Below are 19,989 nucleotides of genomic sequence, written 5' to 3'. Positions count from 1 at the left end.
CCCTCTCCCTCCATATAAAGTACAGCTGCTTGAACAGTACTGCATTTTGTGTTGTAAATACATGACTTGTTGGATGAATAATACAATTGTTGCAATTCAAAATGAATTTTAATGTAACACTATAGGGAGTTGACCTTACACCAAATATGCAGTATGGTGCAAACTGCAGAATGCATATGGTAAACGTACAGAACAGCCTATTCTACATTTCTTTAAAAAGTCTGATGAATAAACTAATTATGTGCAGCCTTTTTTTTTTTATATAAAGGTAAAAGATTTTCCAACTTATAATCTGAGCTTTTAAATAAGATTGTAAAATGACACTACACAAGTTACACAATTTTGTTGTAGTGAGCTTTAAAAGATGCCTCGTAGCAGAAATAAACACTAAAAAATAAATAAATCACAAAATAAGTTTAATTACTACTTCAAAACATTTCAAAAGCAGTCAAGACAATACTAAAAAAATGAAAACCTAAAACACACCGTAACTAGACTTAAGTACAGTACTCTAGAATAGCATCACATCTTTCATAGGATTTATAAACAGGTTATCATTAGTTTAAAAACATCTCACACCACATTTATGAAAATAAATTTAGAAGTGTATCCTCTTCGAAATAAAATTTTATAATGGTCACTCAAAGCACAGAAGATCAAACTTAGGGCTCTTTATTGCTATGTTTAACTTAGTGGTGTTTTTAAGTTGTAGATGGTCAGTTTGATTCATCACATCTACAGATGTGAGATGGTTAAAAAAAGAAAAGCTAATGGCAGACATCACTTAAAACAAGTTAAAAGCACATTTGAATAACAAAACATTTTCATGTAAAGGGCTATGAAACATGAAAACAGCAAACAAGAATAGTCTGAAACAAAGAGACTGAAAGAAACTGTGGGATAAGCAAAGCAAATTCCACTAAAAATTCGCAAGCAGGACAAGAGACATTTTAACAAATGTTGGATTCAAATACAAAACCATTTACCATTTGAGTGTAAGGTTGAAGACACAAAAGGTTTTTTAAACTCTATTCCTAGACTAAATAAAGCTCAAAAATACTGTTCGCTTTCACCATACACATGTAGTTCCACAGCATGTTGTAATAGTATTTGGTACAAACGTATAAAGTTGATGTTTTTAATCATTGGTTGCTGGTGCGATCCTAAAAATTCTTTAACAGTTCAATGGTAATGAGCCAGACAGTTAACAGATCTAACAAATATTGTCTGAGCCTAAAAAACGCTGGTTTTCCCCAAGGTAAAACATTTCGGTCAATACAGTTTTCAGCTAAGCTAACCTAACAGAAAGTACAGACTATTAAGCTACTGTTCCCCTACTGGACAGTCAGTATAGCAAAAAAAAAACTACTATTTAAAGTCAGTAGTTCAATTTAGCTACTCAATATTTACGGCAAGATGATTGATGCCAAAGAAGTTATTACAAAAATAAGCTGTCTTTTAGTTCAAAGTACTGCTGCAATCACAGTTAAGAACTATGTTTAGTTTTCAAGACAGCTGTTACCAGAACTGTTTATGATACCACAACTGCCCACATTAGGTAGGTAATAATCTGGACATTGGCTACTACCTCAGGTACCCCGGTTATATAGAGGTAGCTACTCAAGAATACACTTAAAGATATGAATTTAAGCTCAGTATTTAAGACTCTGACTCACTGAAATTGGATCAGAAATACGACTGTTCTCAGTAGAAACCAAGACTGACCTCACCTAATAATCTTGTTGTAGTATTTCTACATTTAATATGCAAATGTCCTAGGAGTAAGATACTAACTGAAATTAGTTCAAATTTGGCCATGAAAAGAAAGAGCCTGGTAAGTGAAATGACCTTCTCACAGTGTTTTCCAACCTTACAAGGAATACAAGTGATAACATTCATTAAAAATCTACCTAAAAGTAACTGGGACTCCCTGTTCATGAGCAACAGAATCCTTAACTTAAAGCGAACGTTTTTGTATCAATTGAAGTATTTAACAGATTAACATCTAGTAAAGTTTGGTCTAACAAACAGAACATGAGTCATGATATACTGTATACAACCAACCTTTAAGTTTCACAAATCCCATCCTTAGCAATGCAATAGATGCGTTTTCTAACTATTACTCAACTTTTTCTACAATAAATCTTAGCACTAAAAGAGAAGCCATAGTATAGATAAGTTCTGTCTCAAGTGTTTCATAGAAAATGTTTAGTTTCAGAAAAAAAATCTTAAGGTTCACTTGAATATGTTCACAAACAATCATGTAAGATCTTGAATATGTATCAGTCACAGGGTTAATAAGGAGTAGATGTACATCGACAGGAAGTTAAAACTGTGTTCAGCACTTCAAGAAACCCAGATTTAACTCTGATCCTATGCACCCTGAATCCAAAGATCATGTAAAACTTGGTTCTGGAGATAAAAACAAAACAAAACAAAACACACACCCCTCCCCCACCCAATAATCTTCGAACAGATAAAAAGCATTACACTTCAGCTGAAATAAATAGTAAGCATGTACCCTATACAGTTAAAATATTTTATAAATACAGTTAAACTGTATAAGCATAAAATGAGAAAAACAGATTCTTAAATTAGCTGCACAGAGGGACAAGAATTAAGACACCATTGCAACTATTCAAGTGAACCTTAGAAGTCCTGAACAGCAATTTCCAGAAACCCTCTACTCTCAAGACACTGTGGGAGACTAGTTCACTAATCCTGGAAAAGGTATACAGCAGGGCAAATAGCTGTGTGATTTCGTTATTAGAACCACTGTTCTTTCTTACTCCTGAGTTTTTAACCCATTGCAAGAGGAGCTTCGTTTATTGAAAGAAGCACATAGCAAATTACTTAACCTCTGAAGGGAAACATGCATGAATAGCCTGTTTACATTTCTGTTTGCATATAGCAAAGTTTAATTCCTGCTTTTAATAAAAGCTATAAACTGGGAAGATATTACCCCAGGAATTATACCCAAGTTATAAAAAGAAAGTGGGAATCATAAGTATTTTCAGCTATCCCCTCAAAACTCCTAAAGGCATAGTGTTTGGCAAAAAAATAAAAAAAATTGCTGAAACATCCACTAATATTCACACTAATGAATGTCACAACCACCTGAAATGCCAGAGCTCACAGGAGTCACACACCTGGCAGAGACAACACCTCAACAGCTACTCCACAGCATCAGCTGAGTATTTGGAAAATACAACCATCACTTCCATTCAGACTGATATTAGATCAAAAGCTGTCGTATCCTTGTCCTGTAATGTAACAAAGTAATCAAGTAGCCATTCAATACATGCAAGTAGTTAGAAAGGCTGTCAAACAATTCCAGAAGTGTACTGGAGTCTACACTCCACACATTCTGGAGACACTTACACTTAGCAAGACACTCACTTTGGAAGCTACAAATGCAATTTACTGTGTAGGCATCTCTAAATCTTCACATTAAAAACTTAATTATCTTTGTGTGCTATGGTAGATGCTGTGTTGATGGTGTTATGGGTGACTCTGCTGTCTCCAGTGATTAGTAAATAGTTGGGAATCAGAAGTAGAGCCATTCTCTCCTATCTGACTCTAGTGACAGATGCTGCTCATGTTGTTTTGATCTAATGACTTGCACCTTCTAGTATATTGAGATCTAGAATTACAGAATCTTACATTCTTTTAATCTCATCTGAGAAAGCCTATGGGAAGGGAACAAGAAGAGAGTAAATAAGTTTCCTGTTCTGCTCTTCTCCAGAGTAGAGAATGCAAGGTTAGAAAAAAATGCTAGTGATGTCTGGCTTTGTGGAAATTTATGGAAATTTTAGTGACCTTAACAGAGCCAGGATTTCACGCTTTGTTTTTTCTTCCAAGACTGCCACCTCAAATACGCAAACTGTTCCTTTACTAGCACAGCTGTATTTTTTTGGCATTATCCTTTATAAAAGGAGGAGACTGGCTGTTGAGCTTCATCAGAGTATGAAAGTAAATGTCTACTGGTTAAAAATTCAAGAGAATTTGAGTAAAGATGATGAATCCCCAAATGACATCCAACCCAGCATTTTAAACATGTGTGTCCTGTGTCTCAGATGGTTTAGTTACACCTAGTGTTTTACACAAAATAACAACTTTCTTACAAATATATGAATTAACAACCAATACTTCATTTTTTAAGCTGGCTTTCCTTTTTTCTTGGGAGGACCTTTGTAACCTTTGGCCTTTCTTCGCAAATTTCTCCGATCCACAATGGGTACCTCAATTTCTGCTTCCTCAGAGCTACTGTCAGCAGCCCGTTCTGCTGCTGTCTGTGTGTACTGATCAGCAGACTCTTCCAAGTGCTCTTCCAACTGGTTCTTCTGTCCTTCTTGTCCAGAAGACTGCTGAAAAGAAACACCCTCCAGTTCCACCACTATCAAAGAGCTTTGACCTAAGGTATCAGGGGCATCCTGTGAGTTGTGCCCTGCTTCCTCATTTTGATCTTCCACTGAGGAAGCTGTTTTGGGTGACACATTTTCAGAAACAGATTCTCCTGCTGCTTCAGTTATCACATTGTTTGGTAGGCCATTGTCTGAGGGTTCTTCCTTTGTTGCTGAAGCAACTGCATTTTCAGTGGATGACTTTTTCTTCTCAGATTCTTGTTGGTCTTCCTCTAAACCCTCCTTCTCTACTGATGTACTTTCTTCAGTTAGTGCTTCTGAATCATTTGCATTTACAGCCTGAGGGGTGGGAGGGCAACAACACAGAGGGACAGTTAACTTAAGATTTAACAAGCAGCTGAATGACTACCACCCCTAGCTAACAACTACAGCAGATATTTTAGTGTTAAGCAGTTTCTGGTATTGCATGCGTAGTCAAATCAATACTCTCCTCCTTGTTTCAAAAAACTAGTTTGTGAACTGCATTTGATATTAAGAGTCCTCCTTCTATTTTCTATTCAAACTATTCAAAAAATTGTTCAGTAAACATGTTCTGAAGTTAATAACAAAAAAGATAGTGTTTTATTTTAGACATTTATTTCGCTAGCATAACAATCCACTTTTGTGCTATAAATAAAGAAACAAACAAAAAAAAAAAAACACAAAAAAAAGTTAAATTTGTGTCCTAGAAGGGTATTTTGTTAGAAATTAATTGCTTGTATACTTCATCAGGGCAGACTTACTAGATAAAATACAGATGTGGCTTTCAATTATATCCACCTAAAATTTTAGGTGAGAAATAGCTGTTTCATTACTGCCAAGGCAAACTGGAGCAAAGGAGCTTTCTTTTTGGTGTCACATAAATATATGTCCTATTTCCATGTATTAAAACAGAAATGTTAGTATATTCTGTTAATATATTTACAACATCTTGCCTAAGAATTGCTACTCCCCAAAATTTCATATGATGAGGGGGGCCACCCTCTATCTTTTACTTAACAAAAGAAAAAACAGCAAGATATGTACATCCTTAAGGAAAAAAACATTTTGTTTTCATGCCCTTACCTTATCTGATACAGTATCTTCTGAAGGTTTTGCTGGAGATTCAAGGATAAATGGAACGAGCAGTGTTACAGGTTCTTCTCCTTGACTCTCAGACTGCAATTTCGATTCACCACCTAGAGCTTCATTTGCTGTTTCCTCTTCGGCCATAAGTGAGGTCTTCCCAGTGTTTTCTGCTACTTCACCATTAAGAGATTCAGATGGAGTTTCCTAAAAAACACATTTCTAAGTCAAAATTATGCTCAGCCCTTGTTCCCAAACACTAGTTAGTATGTCTGTGACCTAATTTTTTATTTTAGATATGAAAAGCAGCTAACTTGGGTACCTAGAAGTGTGCATCAAGAAGACAGCGCTCAGCACAAAGTAGCTGTCCAACTACCTGGCCAGCATTATTAGCTTGGTGCTGTCACCTGCACTGAATATCCAACCATGGCTTATATGGTAAACAGCCAAGCCAAGTAGAATACATATACGACAATCATTCCTTGTAATACTGGTTTGTGAACCCAACACAGTTTATGGTCCACTTTCTCACGAATCAGTAAGAACTGAAAATCCTGGACATATTGCTAGGCACAGAGGCCACTCCCAGATCTAAAATCAATTGAGTAACAAGTCTTTGTGGATCAAAGTTGGATTTGAACGAAGTCAGACAAGCTTTACAGGGAGAAGAAAAATCAACAGTAGTCACTGAAGCCTATCAGCTCTTAACTTCTTCATTGAAACTTTTCCCCCTCCCTCCTTACTGGAAGTACAGGATCAGTTTGTGACCCTACACGATCTCTCCAATTTTTAAATAGAACAAATCAATTAAGAAAGCCAGGTTGGTAGACCAGCTATTCACCTTTCTGAAAATCCTATTAACTCTATTGTTGCAAGGAATTTTCCCTTGGCACTAATTCTGTATACTAGCTCTTGGTTCTCAGATATACTAGGTTCTCAGATATACTACTCAACAAAGCACTGGTACAGAAATTGAAAAGTCAATAACCACATCCATCAGGGCAGCAAGGACCATTTTTAACTGGAACTGTAATTATGTTCCAAACTTCCCATCCTCCATGGCGGTAACACCCAGCTCACCTCCTTCTCACTCACTTTCTCAGATGGCGATATATGTAACTCAATTTCTGATACAGACTGGTCCTCGTTTTCAGTGATCGTTTCCTCATTGCTTTCGTCAACATTCTCTTCAGGTTCTTCTGAAAGGGCTTCAAAGTGTTCAAATAGGTTGGCACGAACTTCTAGCCTGCAGCAGGTGTTAACATATACCCCTTAAGTCTTTTAGATTAATACATAATGATTTTAGATTAATGCATAATTTAGATTAATACATAAATCAGCAGGGAAAGTCTTTCATGACTGATTTTGAACTTCTATATCACATACTTGCCATAGGAAATATGAATCCAGAAAACTAAACAGGTCTAAAAATGACAAATTCCTAATTAGGAGAAATATCTCAACTAGGCACAGTTGCTATAGCAGTTATAGAATGAAGTCATCTCTTTTCCATTTTATGTGAAAAGTCAGAAATAAGTTATTTTAAACAAAGTGTGTTACTTTAAATCTAGAAAGCAATAATGAATTACATATTTGAAAGCTATAACGGGATGAAAGAAAGCAACTTCACCCAGCCTCACTACAGAAACAGTTTAAAGCTATGGAGCTATGTAAGCAAGTATGTTCGTATAATTACTGAATATACATTTTCTACAAAGACCACAAATGGAAAAGAATTTCAGGTGACAAACATCATGGCTGAAGAAGATTCAAACAAGCTAGGTATTAAATTAGCCAAAAGCTGAAGATGAAACTCTACTGCACCTGCAGGGCAGTAACACCATCCCAAGTATTCAGTTCTTTTTTCTGCTGAAACTTAGACATACTGAAAATATTATATACAAGCATATATGCAATATATACAGGTACATGTAATAGAGTTGCAGGAGGCCGCTTCTCAATCTCACAGTGAAAAAATCTTCAGTTGCTCAAAAGGTGTTTTTTTTTGTTGCTTGTGTCCTGGTTTCAGTTGGGACTGAGTTAATTTTCCTCCTAGTAGCTGGTAGGGTGCTATGCTTTGGCTTAGGATGAGAAGAGTGCTGATAACATGCTGATGGTTTAATTGCTGCAGCAGTGCTTACACCAAGCCTTTCAGCTTCTCACTCTGTCCTGCCAGTAGGCAGGCTGGGGGTGCAGCAGGAGCTGGGAGGGGACAGACCCAGGACAGCTGACCCCAACTGCCCAAAGGGGCATCCCGTACCATATGGGGTCATGCTGAGCAATAGATAGGGGTGGCTAGCGGGGTGGGGGGCCGGACTGCTCAGGGTTAGGCTGGGCATCGGTCAGCGGGTGGTGAGCAATTGCATTGTGCATCACTTGTTTCGTACACATTATTAGTAGTAGTACTATTATCATCATTATTGTTATTATTATTTTTCTGTCTTAATAAACTGTCTCTATCTCAACCCACAGGCTTCACTTTCACGTTTCTCTCCCCTATCCCAGAGGGGGGAGGGTGAGCGAACGGCTGCGTGGTGTTCAGCTCCCAGCTCACATCTTACACACATTTTCACAGTTACTACACAGAAGAATGTTCTTTAAGCTGGAGATGACTTTCTTCTTTTATGATGATTTTAAATTAGGATTTGTCTGAACAAGAACTTTACTTTGAACAGGGGTGGCTCTCTGTAACTTTGTTAAATGACAAGTAGTAACCAGCTCCCAAACCAAACAGTCATACTATTTCACAACAATATGCCACCATAATAAGGTCAGAAAAGGAACTCTAATCAGGTCTGCACGTAGTGTTGCAAATATTTGTCCAGTTACATTATTGCAAGAAACTATACTGTGTGACTAGAGATGGCTTTACCCTTATGAAGGCTAAGCTATAATAGAACTTGTAAATACACCCTCATTCCTTGCAATTTTCCTACTATCATTTCCCATGTCCTTTGAGATTTCAGTGAAGCAGACATTTTGACACAATCACTCTTCACGTGAGGTCTCAATTTCTTTTTTTCACACCATGCTTTATTTTCAGTAATTTTAAAAATCAAGTAAACAAGCATAAGTAGAAATACAGGAGAAGAAACATCAAATATCACACTGGAAGAGACTGCTATAGTGTGTGACTACCCAAGCAACAGAACAAAAAAAATAAAATACGGGCTCCCTTACCTGCGGTGTGACACATAATGAGCACTTTCCTCATCTCCTTGGGAAGTTTCAGGTCCAGAATCCTGGCTATTTTTTCCTGTCCTGGGATGTTTTAAACGACTGCTTCGTGTCCGAATAGAAATGAGTGCAACACCAGGGTCTTAAGAAAAAACAAATAAGTAAAAATAAACAAATGCAGTCTAAGATCTGCAAATAATTTTTCCCTAATATTTCATTAAAACAACCGAGTGCAAGTAAACCAACATTTCACTCTGACCCTTCCTCTCTGGATATACATGCATAGATTTGTTATTAATACCCATAATAATTTTATCCAAAGTCTTTCAAATGTTTGAGTTGAGCAGTAACACTTTAGAGGAAGGCATGTTTCCATACACTTTGCAGATGAGCACACTAAGCTCAAAAGCAGTAAAAGAGCCTGCTAACCTGCTAATCCATAATAATCACAAAATTGATAATCAGTTATGCTTACCTTCAGATGTGTTCGCAAGGACATTTAATGATTCTCTGCCTTTTTGAGAGTCAATCTAAAATAAAAGCAATACCAATGTTACTCTACAAACTTAAGAACTGATCAAAACACATTCACCTCCACAGCTGTGGTTGCATGTTTCTAAACTACAATTTTATGGTAGTGATCCTATGGAAGAGTGGCTACAACCATACTTAATTTAAAGCATTGTACTGGGTCTGGCAGGGATGTTAACTTTCCCTGCAGCAGCCCATACAGTGCTGTGCTCTGCACTTGTAGCTGGAACAGCAGTGTTATCACACCAGTGTTGTGTCTGCTGCTGAGCAGCACTGGCACAGCATCGGGCCTCTCTCTAACCCTCCTAGGGGGTGGGCAAAAAGTGAGGAGAGAAACATCACCAGGACAGCTGACCTAAACTAACCAAAGGGATATTCCATACCAGATGATGTCACACTCAGCAATAAAAGGTGGAAACGAGAAGAAGAGGGGAGGGGTGGGCTCTCATTGCAAAAACATCGTTCCTCCTCCCGAACACCGGCTACGTGCGTTGAGGCCCTGCTTCAAGGACGTGGTCAATCATTGCTCATTTGTGGGACATAAAGAGTAATTTCTTTCCTCTGCACTTCCACATCGCCTTCATTTGTTTTATTTGTTTGTTTTCCTCCTTTTTTTTCCTTTCCCCCTGCCTTTTCCCCTTTCCCCTTTTTCCCCCCCTTTAGTTAAAATGTTTAGTTCATAATAATCTTTCTTTAATTATTATTTTTTCCCTTTAATTAAATTATCCTTATCTCAACCCGTGAGTTGTTCTTTGCTTTACTTCTTCCCCTCCTCATTTAAGGAGGGGGAGTGAGAGAGCGGTTGTGGTGTTTAGCTGCCCAGCACAGTAAAACCATCACAAATATATCTACATATCATCTACATATTTACAGTGCTAAAAGCATGTCCTTTAAAGGTACCCAAACCTTTTGCAGCACAAAGGATACACTTTAAAATATATTCAAGACAAATCTGCAAGCGATTTGCATTGCTGTAGCAAACATGTTTTGATCAACAGAGAAGTGGACTGCAGCTAACAAGAATTTTTGTATGTGAATATTTACTTCCTTGTCCTAATAAAGTGTGAGAGCTTTCCACATTAAGGCATGGTCTGAATTGCAGATAATTTTTTGTCTTTTGAATCTATTTTAAAAGTATGTCCTAACAGGGGTATTATTTTAAGTGAACAAAGCATACATACAGTAGTAGGAGTACATATAGTAGTTGTTTTACTTCTTGAAGGCCCAAATGATTTTAATGCAACAGGGAAGGCGTTGCTCTTTTTTTTTTTTTAAATGTATCTATGTACTATCACTGTTAACACAAGTCTAACCTGGATTAGCAAAAACAGACAGCAGGCAAAATATTCCCAGATGCAAATACTGCCCTAAAAAGACTTCTCAAAGACATTTGTTTCCTATTCTAAATACCAGTTTTGACTAGGAAGAAATCTGATCTATCACTTGCTTATGGTACAAAATGCAGATATGTTCAGATAATGGCACTGGCCTCTTCCAGCCCAGGCCCCCTATGCCACGTGCCTATCCCTAAGTGTATTAACTAGAATTCGCTTGTCTCTGTCACATGGGAATGGGAATAACAGGTATCTGTATGTCGGGACTGAGACAGATGGAACAGGTTAGGGAGAGGCTGAGAGAGCAAGGGTCATATGCAAAGGCAGCTTTGAAGTCCTTCCTGTTTGGTGAGGCAACTGTGTAGCAGGACGGTGGGAAGCAAGTGTGGGGTGAGACCAGCAGCAAGGGTGAAGAGGGCCTCGCAGAGCCTGAGGGATGCTGGATGACCAAGAAAAGGCAGGTCATCTGTCATGGAAGGCATACAGAAGTGCTTCACTGCTGAAATAGCACGCTTCAGAACACAATTAGGTAGAGGAAGGGTCAAGTATACTACATGGCTTAATGAGAAAGCTGTCAAAGCGCAGTGGCAGACTGCATTCTAACAGGCAGGCAGTGACAAGTCCATGAAGAGCGATTTCAATTAAGAATAGAAAATAATTTCTCAAATGACTGGCTAAAAACTGTAATGGGTCTGACTGGGATGGAGTTAACAAACAGTTTTATCTTAAGAAGTTTATGGGTATATCTTAACAGATCTTTTTTTTTTTTTAAAAAATCATCTTTACTACAAGCATGTTTTTTTTTCTCCTGAATTTTACCTCTGGACCCAACGCTGAAAATAATTTGAAAAATTTATTTTAAAATTTTTTATTTTATAAATAAAAAATATTTATTCTAATCTATAAATTATTATTTATATGCTAACAGGACCGGCTTGGCAGTTTGCACAGGCAGTTTGTGCGGGGCAGGGAGGAGAACCCAGACCTCGCCATGGTGGGTACCCGTCGCAGTGGTCAGACCGAGGCGGCAACCCGAACCCAAATGGAGGAGATGCTGCCCCTCTGGGCTCATGCAGTGTCCTGGTTTCAGTTAGGACAGAGTTAATTTTCTTCCTAGTAGTTGGTAGGGTGCTATGCTTTGGCTTAGGATGAGAAGAGTGTTGGTAACATGCTGATGGTTTAATTGTTGCAGAGCAGTGCTTACACCAAGCTAAGGATGTTTCAGCTTCTCGTTCTGTCCTGCCAGCGGGCAGGCTGGGGGTGCAGCAGGAGCTGGGAGGGGACAGACCCAGGACAGCTGACCCCAACTGCCCAAAGGGGTATTCCATACCATCTGACGTCATGCTAAATAATATATAGGGATGGCTATCCAGGGGAGGAGGCCGGACTGCTCGGGGTTAGGCTGGGCATCAGTCAGCGGGTGGTGAGCAATTGCACTGTGCATCACTTGCTTGTACACATTATTAGTAGTAGTACTATTATCAACATTGTTGTTATTATTATTTTCCTGTCTTAATAAACTGTCTTTATCTCAACTCACAAGCTTTACTTTCCTGTTTCTCTCCCCCATCCCAGAGATGGAGGGGGATAGTGAGCGAATGGCTGTGTGGTGTTTAGCTGCCAGCTGGGTTAAACCACTACATGTGGGCACCCAGGTGGACCCCCTGAGGGGGGAGGCAGCAGCCCAGACAGGGGACTGTGGGGAACTCTGGAATTTGGAGGCCCATCTGGGCCACGAGGGAGGAGAGCGCTGTCACGGGTGCAGGTGTGCCCTGCTTCAGGGACTCCTTGAGCAGGTGGCTGGGCTGCAGCAAGAAATCGATGGCCTGAGGGAGTCTCTGAGGGTGACACATAGGAGGGGTCTCCTCGCCCCTGCTGTTGCTCAGCAGCCCTCTCCTATGTCCCGACAAGGGGTAGAGGCTGCCCCCGTTGAACACATGCAGAACAGATGGCCAGACTGTCAGCAAGAGACAAGGGGCTGGACCCTTGTCTCAGCAGAAAGAGACGTCTGCCCCTGACACCCACAGTGCCACCTAACCCCACGGTGGCCCTGGGAAATAGATCTGAGGCTTTCAGGGAGGTTGTGGAAGAGGCTGAGGGTCTGGACAGTAGTCCAAACCTGGGAAGCAACTCCAAGAAGAGAGTCAATACTGGGGGAAGTGCAGAACATAAGGACAGCTGCGCAGGAAGAAACCAAATGAGATTTAATAAGAGCAAGTGTAGAGTCCTGCACCTGGGAAGGAACAACCCAAAGTATCAGTACAGGCTGGGGAACAACCTGCTGGAGAGGAGCTCTGATGAAAAGGACCTGGGGGTCCTGGTGGACAACAGGTTGACCATGAGCCAGCACTGTGCCCTTGTGGCCAAGAGGGCCAGTGGGATCGTGGCGTGCATTAAAAGGAGTGTGGCCAGCAGGTCAAGGGTGGTGATCCTCCCCCTCTGCTCTGCCCTGGTCAGGCCTCACCTGGAGTACTGTGTCCAGTTCTGGGCTCCCCTGGAAAGAGTCCAGCAGAGGGCCACAAAGATGATACAGGGCCTGGAGCATCTTCCCTATGAAGAAAGGCTGAGAGACCTGGGTCTGTTCAGCCTGGAGAAGAGATGACAGAGGGGATCTCCTCAATGTACATAAATATCTGAGGTGTGGGGGACAGAAGGATGTAGCCAGCCTCTTCTCAGTGGTTTGTGGGGATAGGACAAGGGGCAGTGGCTGCAAGTTAGAGCACAAGAAGTTGCACACTGACATGTGAAAGAACTTCTTCACAGTGAGGGTGACAGAGCATTGGAACAGGCTGCCTAGGGAGAGTGTGGAGTCTCCTTCTCTGGAGATATTCAAGGCCTGTCTGGATGCCTACCTGGGCAGCTTGCTCTGAGGAACCTGCTTTGGCAGGGGGGTTGGGCCCGACAACCTTTCGAGGTCCCTTCCAACCCCTACAGTTCTGTGATTCTGTGATTTTACTCTTCTTGAAAAGAAGAGACAGGGCTTGAATTCTTAACTCACAGCCACAAGTCTTAAGAACTACTAATATCCCTTGGCTATTTTCTCCAAGTATATCAACATAGCTCTACAAATAAAATATGCAATCAAGACCTTTTTGCTTATATGACCATTACTGGAATCTTAATCTTAAACTAAGTTCTGGATTTATGCTCAAGACTGTTACAATTTAAAGTGTACGTAATAAAGACAACTAAAAGTTACTGCTTTTGGTCAGTTAGAGGCTGAAAACATCACTACTTTGCTGCAGAAAGCTGCAGTCTTCCTACATAGGTGGTGTATAACCTAGCATGCCAACACTCTCCATTGTATTAAAGTGTGATGTTAATGTGTACTTCCATAAGCACTTTTCCTCATTCCCTCCACTCCTGCAATGACTCTACTGTCCAACAGCCTTTCTAGACAGTTCAATCTTAGAGTCAATTGAAGCACTTTCCTCCTCTATGCCACTGACACACAACAATTATTAAACACTAACAGTGGTGACACAGACCTTCTGCACACAGGGAGAAAAGGTAGAGACCTCTCCCCCTATCCCTCCAGAAAAGGTGTATTTTTAATCCCAGTTAGTCTGTCACCTCAGTGGGAAACTTCACATTCACCCAAAAAGTACCAAGAGCACTTGTCTTGTATAATGGAGACTTGAACTAATTCAATTCTGACACGGACGAAAATAATTTCTTATACTTTATTTTTATGCTTTACTTAGTAATAAACCAATCAAAAAGAGGAGCATTGCTTTCTGGTAAGCATCATAGGTTGTGTCAGACTGGTTGCCACAGGCAGTTGCGAGACATGGAAAGTACAAGTTCTCTACATAATTAAGGACTGTTCAAGAATTTGAAAGAGAAATATACAGCATGCATAAAATACATCGGGATCAAATCACTAATCTGCTAAAATCCTTCATTTGTTAAGTTCAGAAATGGGTTCTTTTGCAGAATTTAAAAATATTTACTGAACATAGAGAACTGGTAATTACAGTCAGAAAAATAGGACAAAATACATTATATGTTTATAGAAGACTCTTAAGAGCTCTCAGGATTTTTTAATATATGGAAACTAGTCTGTGTACCTACAGTTAGTTGTGGTTCTAGTTCAGTCATCTGTTCACTTGCTTCAGAGTCTGCTGCATTACTGGCAATCTGATCCTCTGTCTGGACACTCACTCTTTCTTTCGCAGAGGCTTCTGTTGTTAACATTTAAAAGAGGCAACAGGATGAAAAATGTAGTATCTTTAAACAATTAACTGTTCCTAATATGATCTCACAGATCTCAGAACAAAGATTTTTCTACTAGTCTCCATGGGCAATGTTCATAGAAGTCACTGTCAAACAAACACCCTACAATACAACTTTTACAGACCGTAAGAGAACATCAAAACAGAGCATCCATACCTTTAGTTCTGAGCTCTTCCCTTTTCAATACAGTGGCAATGGATGTTCTCTGGAACCACAATCCAACTCCTTCTGCTTCATACAAAAGGTCATGATCCCCAGGGTACTTCTCAAAATACTGCTTACAAGCTGAGCAAACATAAGAAAAAACATCCTATTACGCATACTATATACTCAACTGTACCTCTTTTTTCCTGAAAGAAATTATTTTGCAATCTTCCATCATACACAAATCACCAGAAAAAGAACTGTTCATCAGATCAGTTCAGCCTAAATAAACATAATACTGCTTTACTTTCCATTACTCTCTTAAACCACAAATAAAAATTACAAAGTATTTTTCTTCTCTATGTACCCACTTTGGAGTTTTACAACTTCAACCTTTTATTTCTCACCTGATTCCTTACTAATGGATAGTCCCAAAGGACAAAATCCCAGCCTCACATAATAATAGTATCATAGAATGGCTTGGGTTGGAAGAGACCTTAAACAACATCTGTTTCCACCCTCCCCCGCCCCATGGTGGGGCGGGGGGCCCCACCTCCGTCTAGATCAGTTGCCCAAAGCCCCATCCAGCCTTCCTTTGAACACCTCCAGGGATGGGGCATCCACAGCTTCTCTGGGCAACCTGTTCCAGTGCCTCACCGCTCCCATATATAAGAATTTCTTCCTCATATCTAACCTAAATATCTTCTTTCAGTTTAAAGCCATTATCCTTTGTTCTACTACTACATGTCCTTGTAAAAAGCCCCTCTCGAGCTTGCTTGCTTTCAGCTAGAGAAGGAAAATGCTTCTTGCCTGCACAGTCCAAAGCAACATCGTTTCCAGAATGTTTGTTTTACCTAGATGACATAACCCTCTTGGGTTGCTAATGAAAGAACCAGAAGTGGTTTCTTTGTGTATTAAGTCTTTTCCTTCTTACACTTAAGTTATATATAGCCTCGTATACTGACGTGACCAGAAAATCTGAGAAAGTCGGAATTAAATGACTTTGTGAGGCGGAGAAGTGAGCAAGGAAAAGGTGCTAAATACATAGGAAGATCACACACAGGAACAACTCAGTCCAGTGTGGAAGGAATGAATCTGTAAACTGCACAGATGTAGCGGAGAACCAAAGATCCAATAATTTAATCTCACAGAGGATTAGTCTAATCAGGAAATACTTCACCATCTTAAAACAAATCAAGATTTTCAACCTTCACGGAAGAGCAGAACTTCTAACACAAACTGAGGATGAAGCCACAAATATGTGGTTTCAATGACAGTAATAATTTGGATGCATAAAGAAAACATAAAGAAGACCAGACAAATAAATCAAAGAGCTTGCCTGTGCACATGAAGGTTGACAGTGGGTACCGTAGGCCAAGAGCGTCTTCAGTAAAGGAATCCACATAGTCTTCTAACATCATTAGCCCTAAGTCTTTCCCACGATGCTTCTTTCTCACAAATGCCGTGTCTAGCACTGGAAGCTGGTAACACATACTAGCAAAAGACCTAGAAACACTTCCTGAAACAATAGAAAGGGAAAAAATATCCATCATTACATCAACACTGACATGCTACACCACAGACTTCAGCGTATTCAAATAAAGATTTATTAAAAATGTCAAGTTACACAATTATAAATCACATACAACATTAAAATAATAAAAATAATTCATAATATTTATAATTAATAAGCAATTGCTATCAGCCACTTACTGGCTCTTTAGGCAAGCTCCACAATGTTGCTAAGATAGCTCATAGATAAATATGTTAGGAAAAGTCTGCCAAAGCAGCCTGGTTGTACCAAAAGAGAATAAATGGGGGAGAACATGACGGTGGAGAGAAGGAAGTGGAAGGCCTACTTTGAAATCTCACTGCACAGTTCCAGTAGAAAACCAGACTGAAAATGAAGATGAAAAAGAGAAAAAAAATCAAACCACAATTTTATGTGGAATACCTAACTACTCAGGACAAATATAAGGATGACAATTCATCTCATTTAAGATTTGAAACAATTTCAAATTTTAAGTGAAAACACAAAAATCCTAGGACACTTTACACTTAAGTTCCTGCCTAAATAACACATTATCCATACTTGGGGTGAAACAGACTATCATAACCCGTAAGTGCTTCAGTATCAGAGTATTCAAAGGGGATCTGTGAACTCAGTGGTGACAAAGTGATGTCATATAATGTCATTAGGACAGCACTTCAGCTATCCATTTTCAGGCCCTCATTTTGCCAGTTGGTGTGAACCATGTAGAAAAAAAGAACAACCCTTTCCTCTAACAAGGAGAGAGAAGCATATCAGTTGCCTATATAATATACTTTCTTTTGAGACCAATGAACACACCTCATTTTTAAAGCAAGGAAAATGAAGGCAGAGCTACATTACTTGGATACCCTTTAGCATACTAGTCAAGCTTCAACGCTTTCCTAATCGTCTGTATCCAGAGTCTTTCTTCACGTGAGCTACTCATTTGGAGGGTACAATGCACAATCAAACACTGTTGAAATATTGATAATACCTAGAAAGATTAGGCTTCAACTGCCTGCTAACTTATGACAAATAAATGGCATAGGATCATGAAAGATATAATAAATGTGTACAAACCAAGCATATCAGAACTTCATTGTCACAAACAACTGTCCCTATTATACACTAAAAATACATCCACTAATCGCATTTCCACCTTTATAAGGCCAGAAGAAAAAGCACTACAAATGCTTTGTGACCACCATGCTACTAAAGAAATTATGCAATGCTTCAATCCTTTAAGAAAAAAAAAATCACAAGAAGGTAACAGACAATCAGAACAAATTAGCTGGCTGCTTTCCTATCTTTAAGGTCAGACTAGAAAGGTCTGTGACCGAGGCAGATTATTACTGTATTTTTAACAGTTTACAAAGGCATGTCTGTATGTCAGATGGGGAAACTAGCCTCCAGAACTGCTGATTAATCCAGAATCCATTCACTCCCTTCTACAGAAGAAACAAAACTGCCTGATTGTTCCTTTTTGATCAAACAATGATATTCTAATAAAACACTATCAATGTAGTCAAGTTTCTTCTATTACCAAATGTCATTCAGCAAAAATTGAAAAACGCAATAAAATCCAAAATAACCAAAATGAAATTCTAATGTTTTTGAAAAACAGGAAAAAAAATATTGAAATCTGTAACAAAGGGCATAAACCTACTAGCCAAATAGTATTCTCTGAGGAAATACATAGGCAGAATGAAAGGGAATCTTTTTTTTTTTTAAATCACCAAGTGTAGATGAACCTTGTGCCTGTGAGCAAGATTTCTATGCTGTAATTATATAAAATGTTTAAGTGAAAGTAACATCATATTCCACAATCATTTCAGATAAACAAGATTTCTTTTTTTTTTTTTTGACCTAGCTCTGGAGTTCAAATAAATAAAAGGAAGACTAACTAACTACATACATTCCAATCCAACAGTAAGTGATGTTCTACAAAGAAAATGAGGCTTTCAGGTATACTTCATTTCTATGATTTTGAATGTATTTTGTACAGTATGAAGAAAGCTAATAACTACTGTTCTAAATTAAGTCTCATAAGCTTTAAGTAAGAAATTTTAACTGCAGCTTGCCCTTTCATGAATTCAGGAAAACATCAACTCACTAGGCCTGCAAGGCTTGTAAGGTCTACTAAATGCATTATTTTTCAAGGAAGCTCCCTATCCCCAGTCTTCATTTCTCCCCAAATCCCACAGTACTTAAGTTCTTTACCTTTAGGTTTAACAGAATAGAATCCAATAGCTTCTCCTTTTCTCCACAGGATCTTAGCATAGTCATTGCTGCCGTGACAAAGAAATGGGACCTCATTTCTCTCCATTTCTTTCTTGCGATAAATAATTCGATTAAGAACATACAGAACCACTCTCTCCCCCACAGATTTCACCTAAGGAAACAGAGAAGAACATTTTAGAAGGGCTGTCAATTTAGGTGGTACTTACACTGCAGAGATCTTAATTTTCAAAGTTGCATGCAAACACAACTACAGATGGAGTCAAGGGAAGCAGTAACTATAATGCAGGATAAAGCTCTGAGGCTTCAGGCTAAGGGGTGCTCTGAAGCCATAGTAGTTGGTTAAGTACTAGGCATTACCACAGACAGATGATCTTTCATATCTTCAATGATGTGCGGTGGTAGGAAATGCTTTGATTTTAACTGAAAGCTGTTTTTTTTTGTTGTTTTGTTTTGTTTTTTTTTTCCTATAACAGTATGCCAGCCTCAGAGTTTCCAGCGTAGCAGGTAACTGGAGTCCTATAAGGAAGGCATGATAAACCTGACTGGGCAGTAGTATTTCGCACGCTCGGTCACTGTTCACAGAGTAGCAGACAATGGGATGCAATGCAGTGGAAGAAGCAGTTACAACAGTTTATGGCATGAAACAAGGAATTCAATATCCTTTTCCCTATCCTGCAGGGCTCCTTTCACAAATTAAGATTAAGTTCACCACTATCCTAACCACTGTAAAGGTAGGAATGGAGGAACCATTCTCCCTTCCCCAGGCAAAAGTCTCAGCTACCCTATCTGTAGAAGACAAAGCTTTTGAGTACTTACCATCCTACCATTATTGAGCACACAGAAAACAATGCAACGCAACAAGTTATCTACAGTAAATCTAATCCAAGAATCAGAGAAGAGTGCCCAGATTCCGTGAGCAGATATGAATAATGTTCCTGGAATATATGTTTCTAGTTCTGGAAAAAACAAAACTCCATACTACACAGGTCTCAGTAATAACAAAGCTCAGTGATGAACAAAAAGGTAGATTCCAGACAAATGTGTTCCCAAATCTAAGATATTGCCTTCTGCAGAGCACCAGCTCCCGCTCTCCTCTAACAGGTTCCTTTCAGTAATTGTAGTTTACCAGTCTCCTGGTAAGAATGATACATATTCCTGTTAAAAAGCACTCTGCTCTACTGAGATGTTTCAGTATAACTAGACATACTGTGTTCTAAAGAGTAAGGACTTAATTAACTTCTTAACATCATTAAGATATAATTATATCTTGCATATGAAGCTAATGTACAAAAGTCACTTTCTCTGGACATATTTTCATAAGAAATTT

General features: G+C 39.1%; 1 protein-coding gene across 9 annotated transcripts in view; it reads right to left on the bottom strand.

The window, feature by feature from the left end:
* Nucleotides 1–399: 399 nt before the first annotated feature.
* Nucleotides 400–19,989, bottom strand: part of FAM169A (family with sequence similarity 169 member A) — a 38,700-nt gene continuing 19,110 nt past the window's right edge. For 7 of the 9 annotated variants that reach the window (XM_038169836.2, XM_038169834.2, XM_038169837.2 and 4 more), the window contains 9 exons: nucleotides 18,642–18,813; nucleotides 16,230–16,409; nucleotides 14,903–15,031; nucleotides 14,585–14,694; nucleotides 9,121–9,175; nucleotides 8,649–8,787; nucleotides 6,549–6,714; nucleotides 5,469–5,675; nucleotides 400–4,703 (listed from right to left, as the gene is read on the bottom strand). In XM_038169836.2, coding sequence (XP_038025764.1) covers nucleotides 4,158–4,703; nucleotides 5,469–5,675; nucleotides 6,549–6,714; nucleotides 8,649–8,787; nucleotides 9,121–9,175; nucleotides 14,585–14,694; nucleotides 14,903–15,031; nucleotides 16,230–16,409; nucleotides 18,642–18,813 — 1,704 coding nt within the window. In that variant the 3' untranslated portion in view covers nucleotides 400–4,157. The remainder of the gene's footprint in view (nucleotides 4,704–5,468; nucleotides 5,676–6,548; nucleotides 6,715–8,648; nucleotides 8,788–9,120; nucleotides 9,176–14,584; nucleotides 14,695–14,902; nucleotides 15,032–16,229; nucleotides 16,410–18,641; nucleotides 18,814–19,989) is intronic. The other 2 variants (XM_072031629.1, XM_038169833.2) reach the window with 1 other exon arrangement.

Source organism: Anas platyrhynchos, chromosome Z (assembly GCF_047663525.1).
Source record: "Anas platyrhynchos isolate ZD024472 breed Pekin duck chromosome Z, IASCAAS_PekinDuck_T2T, whole genome shotgun sequence".
Classification (NCBI taxonomy): domain Eukaryota; kingdom Metazoa; phylum Chordata; class Aves; order Anseriformes; family Anatidae; genus Anas; species Anas platyrhynchos.
This window is presented reverse-complemented; position numbering and strand designations above follow the sequence as displayed.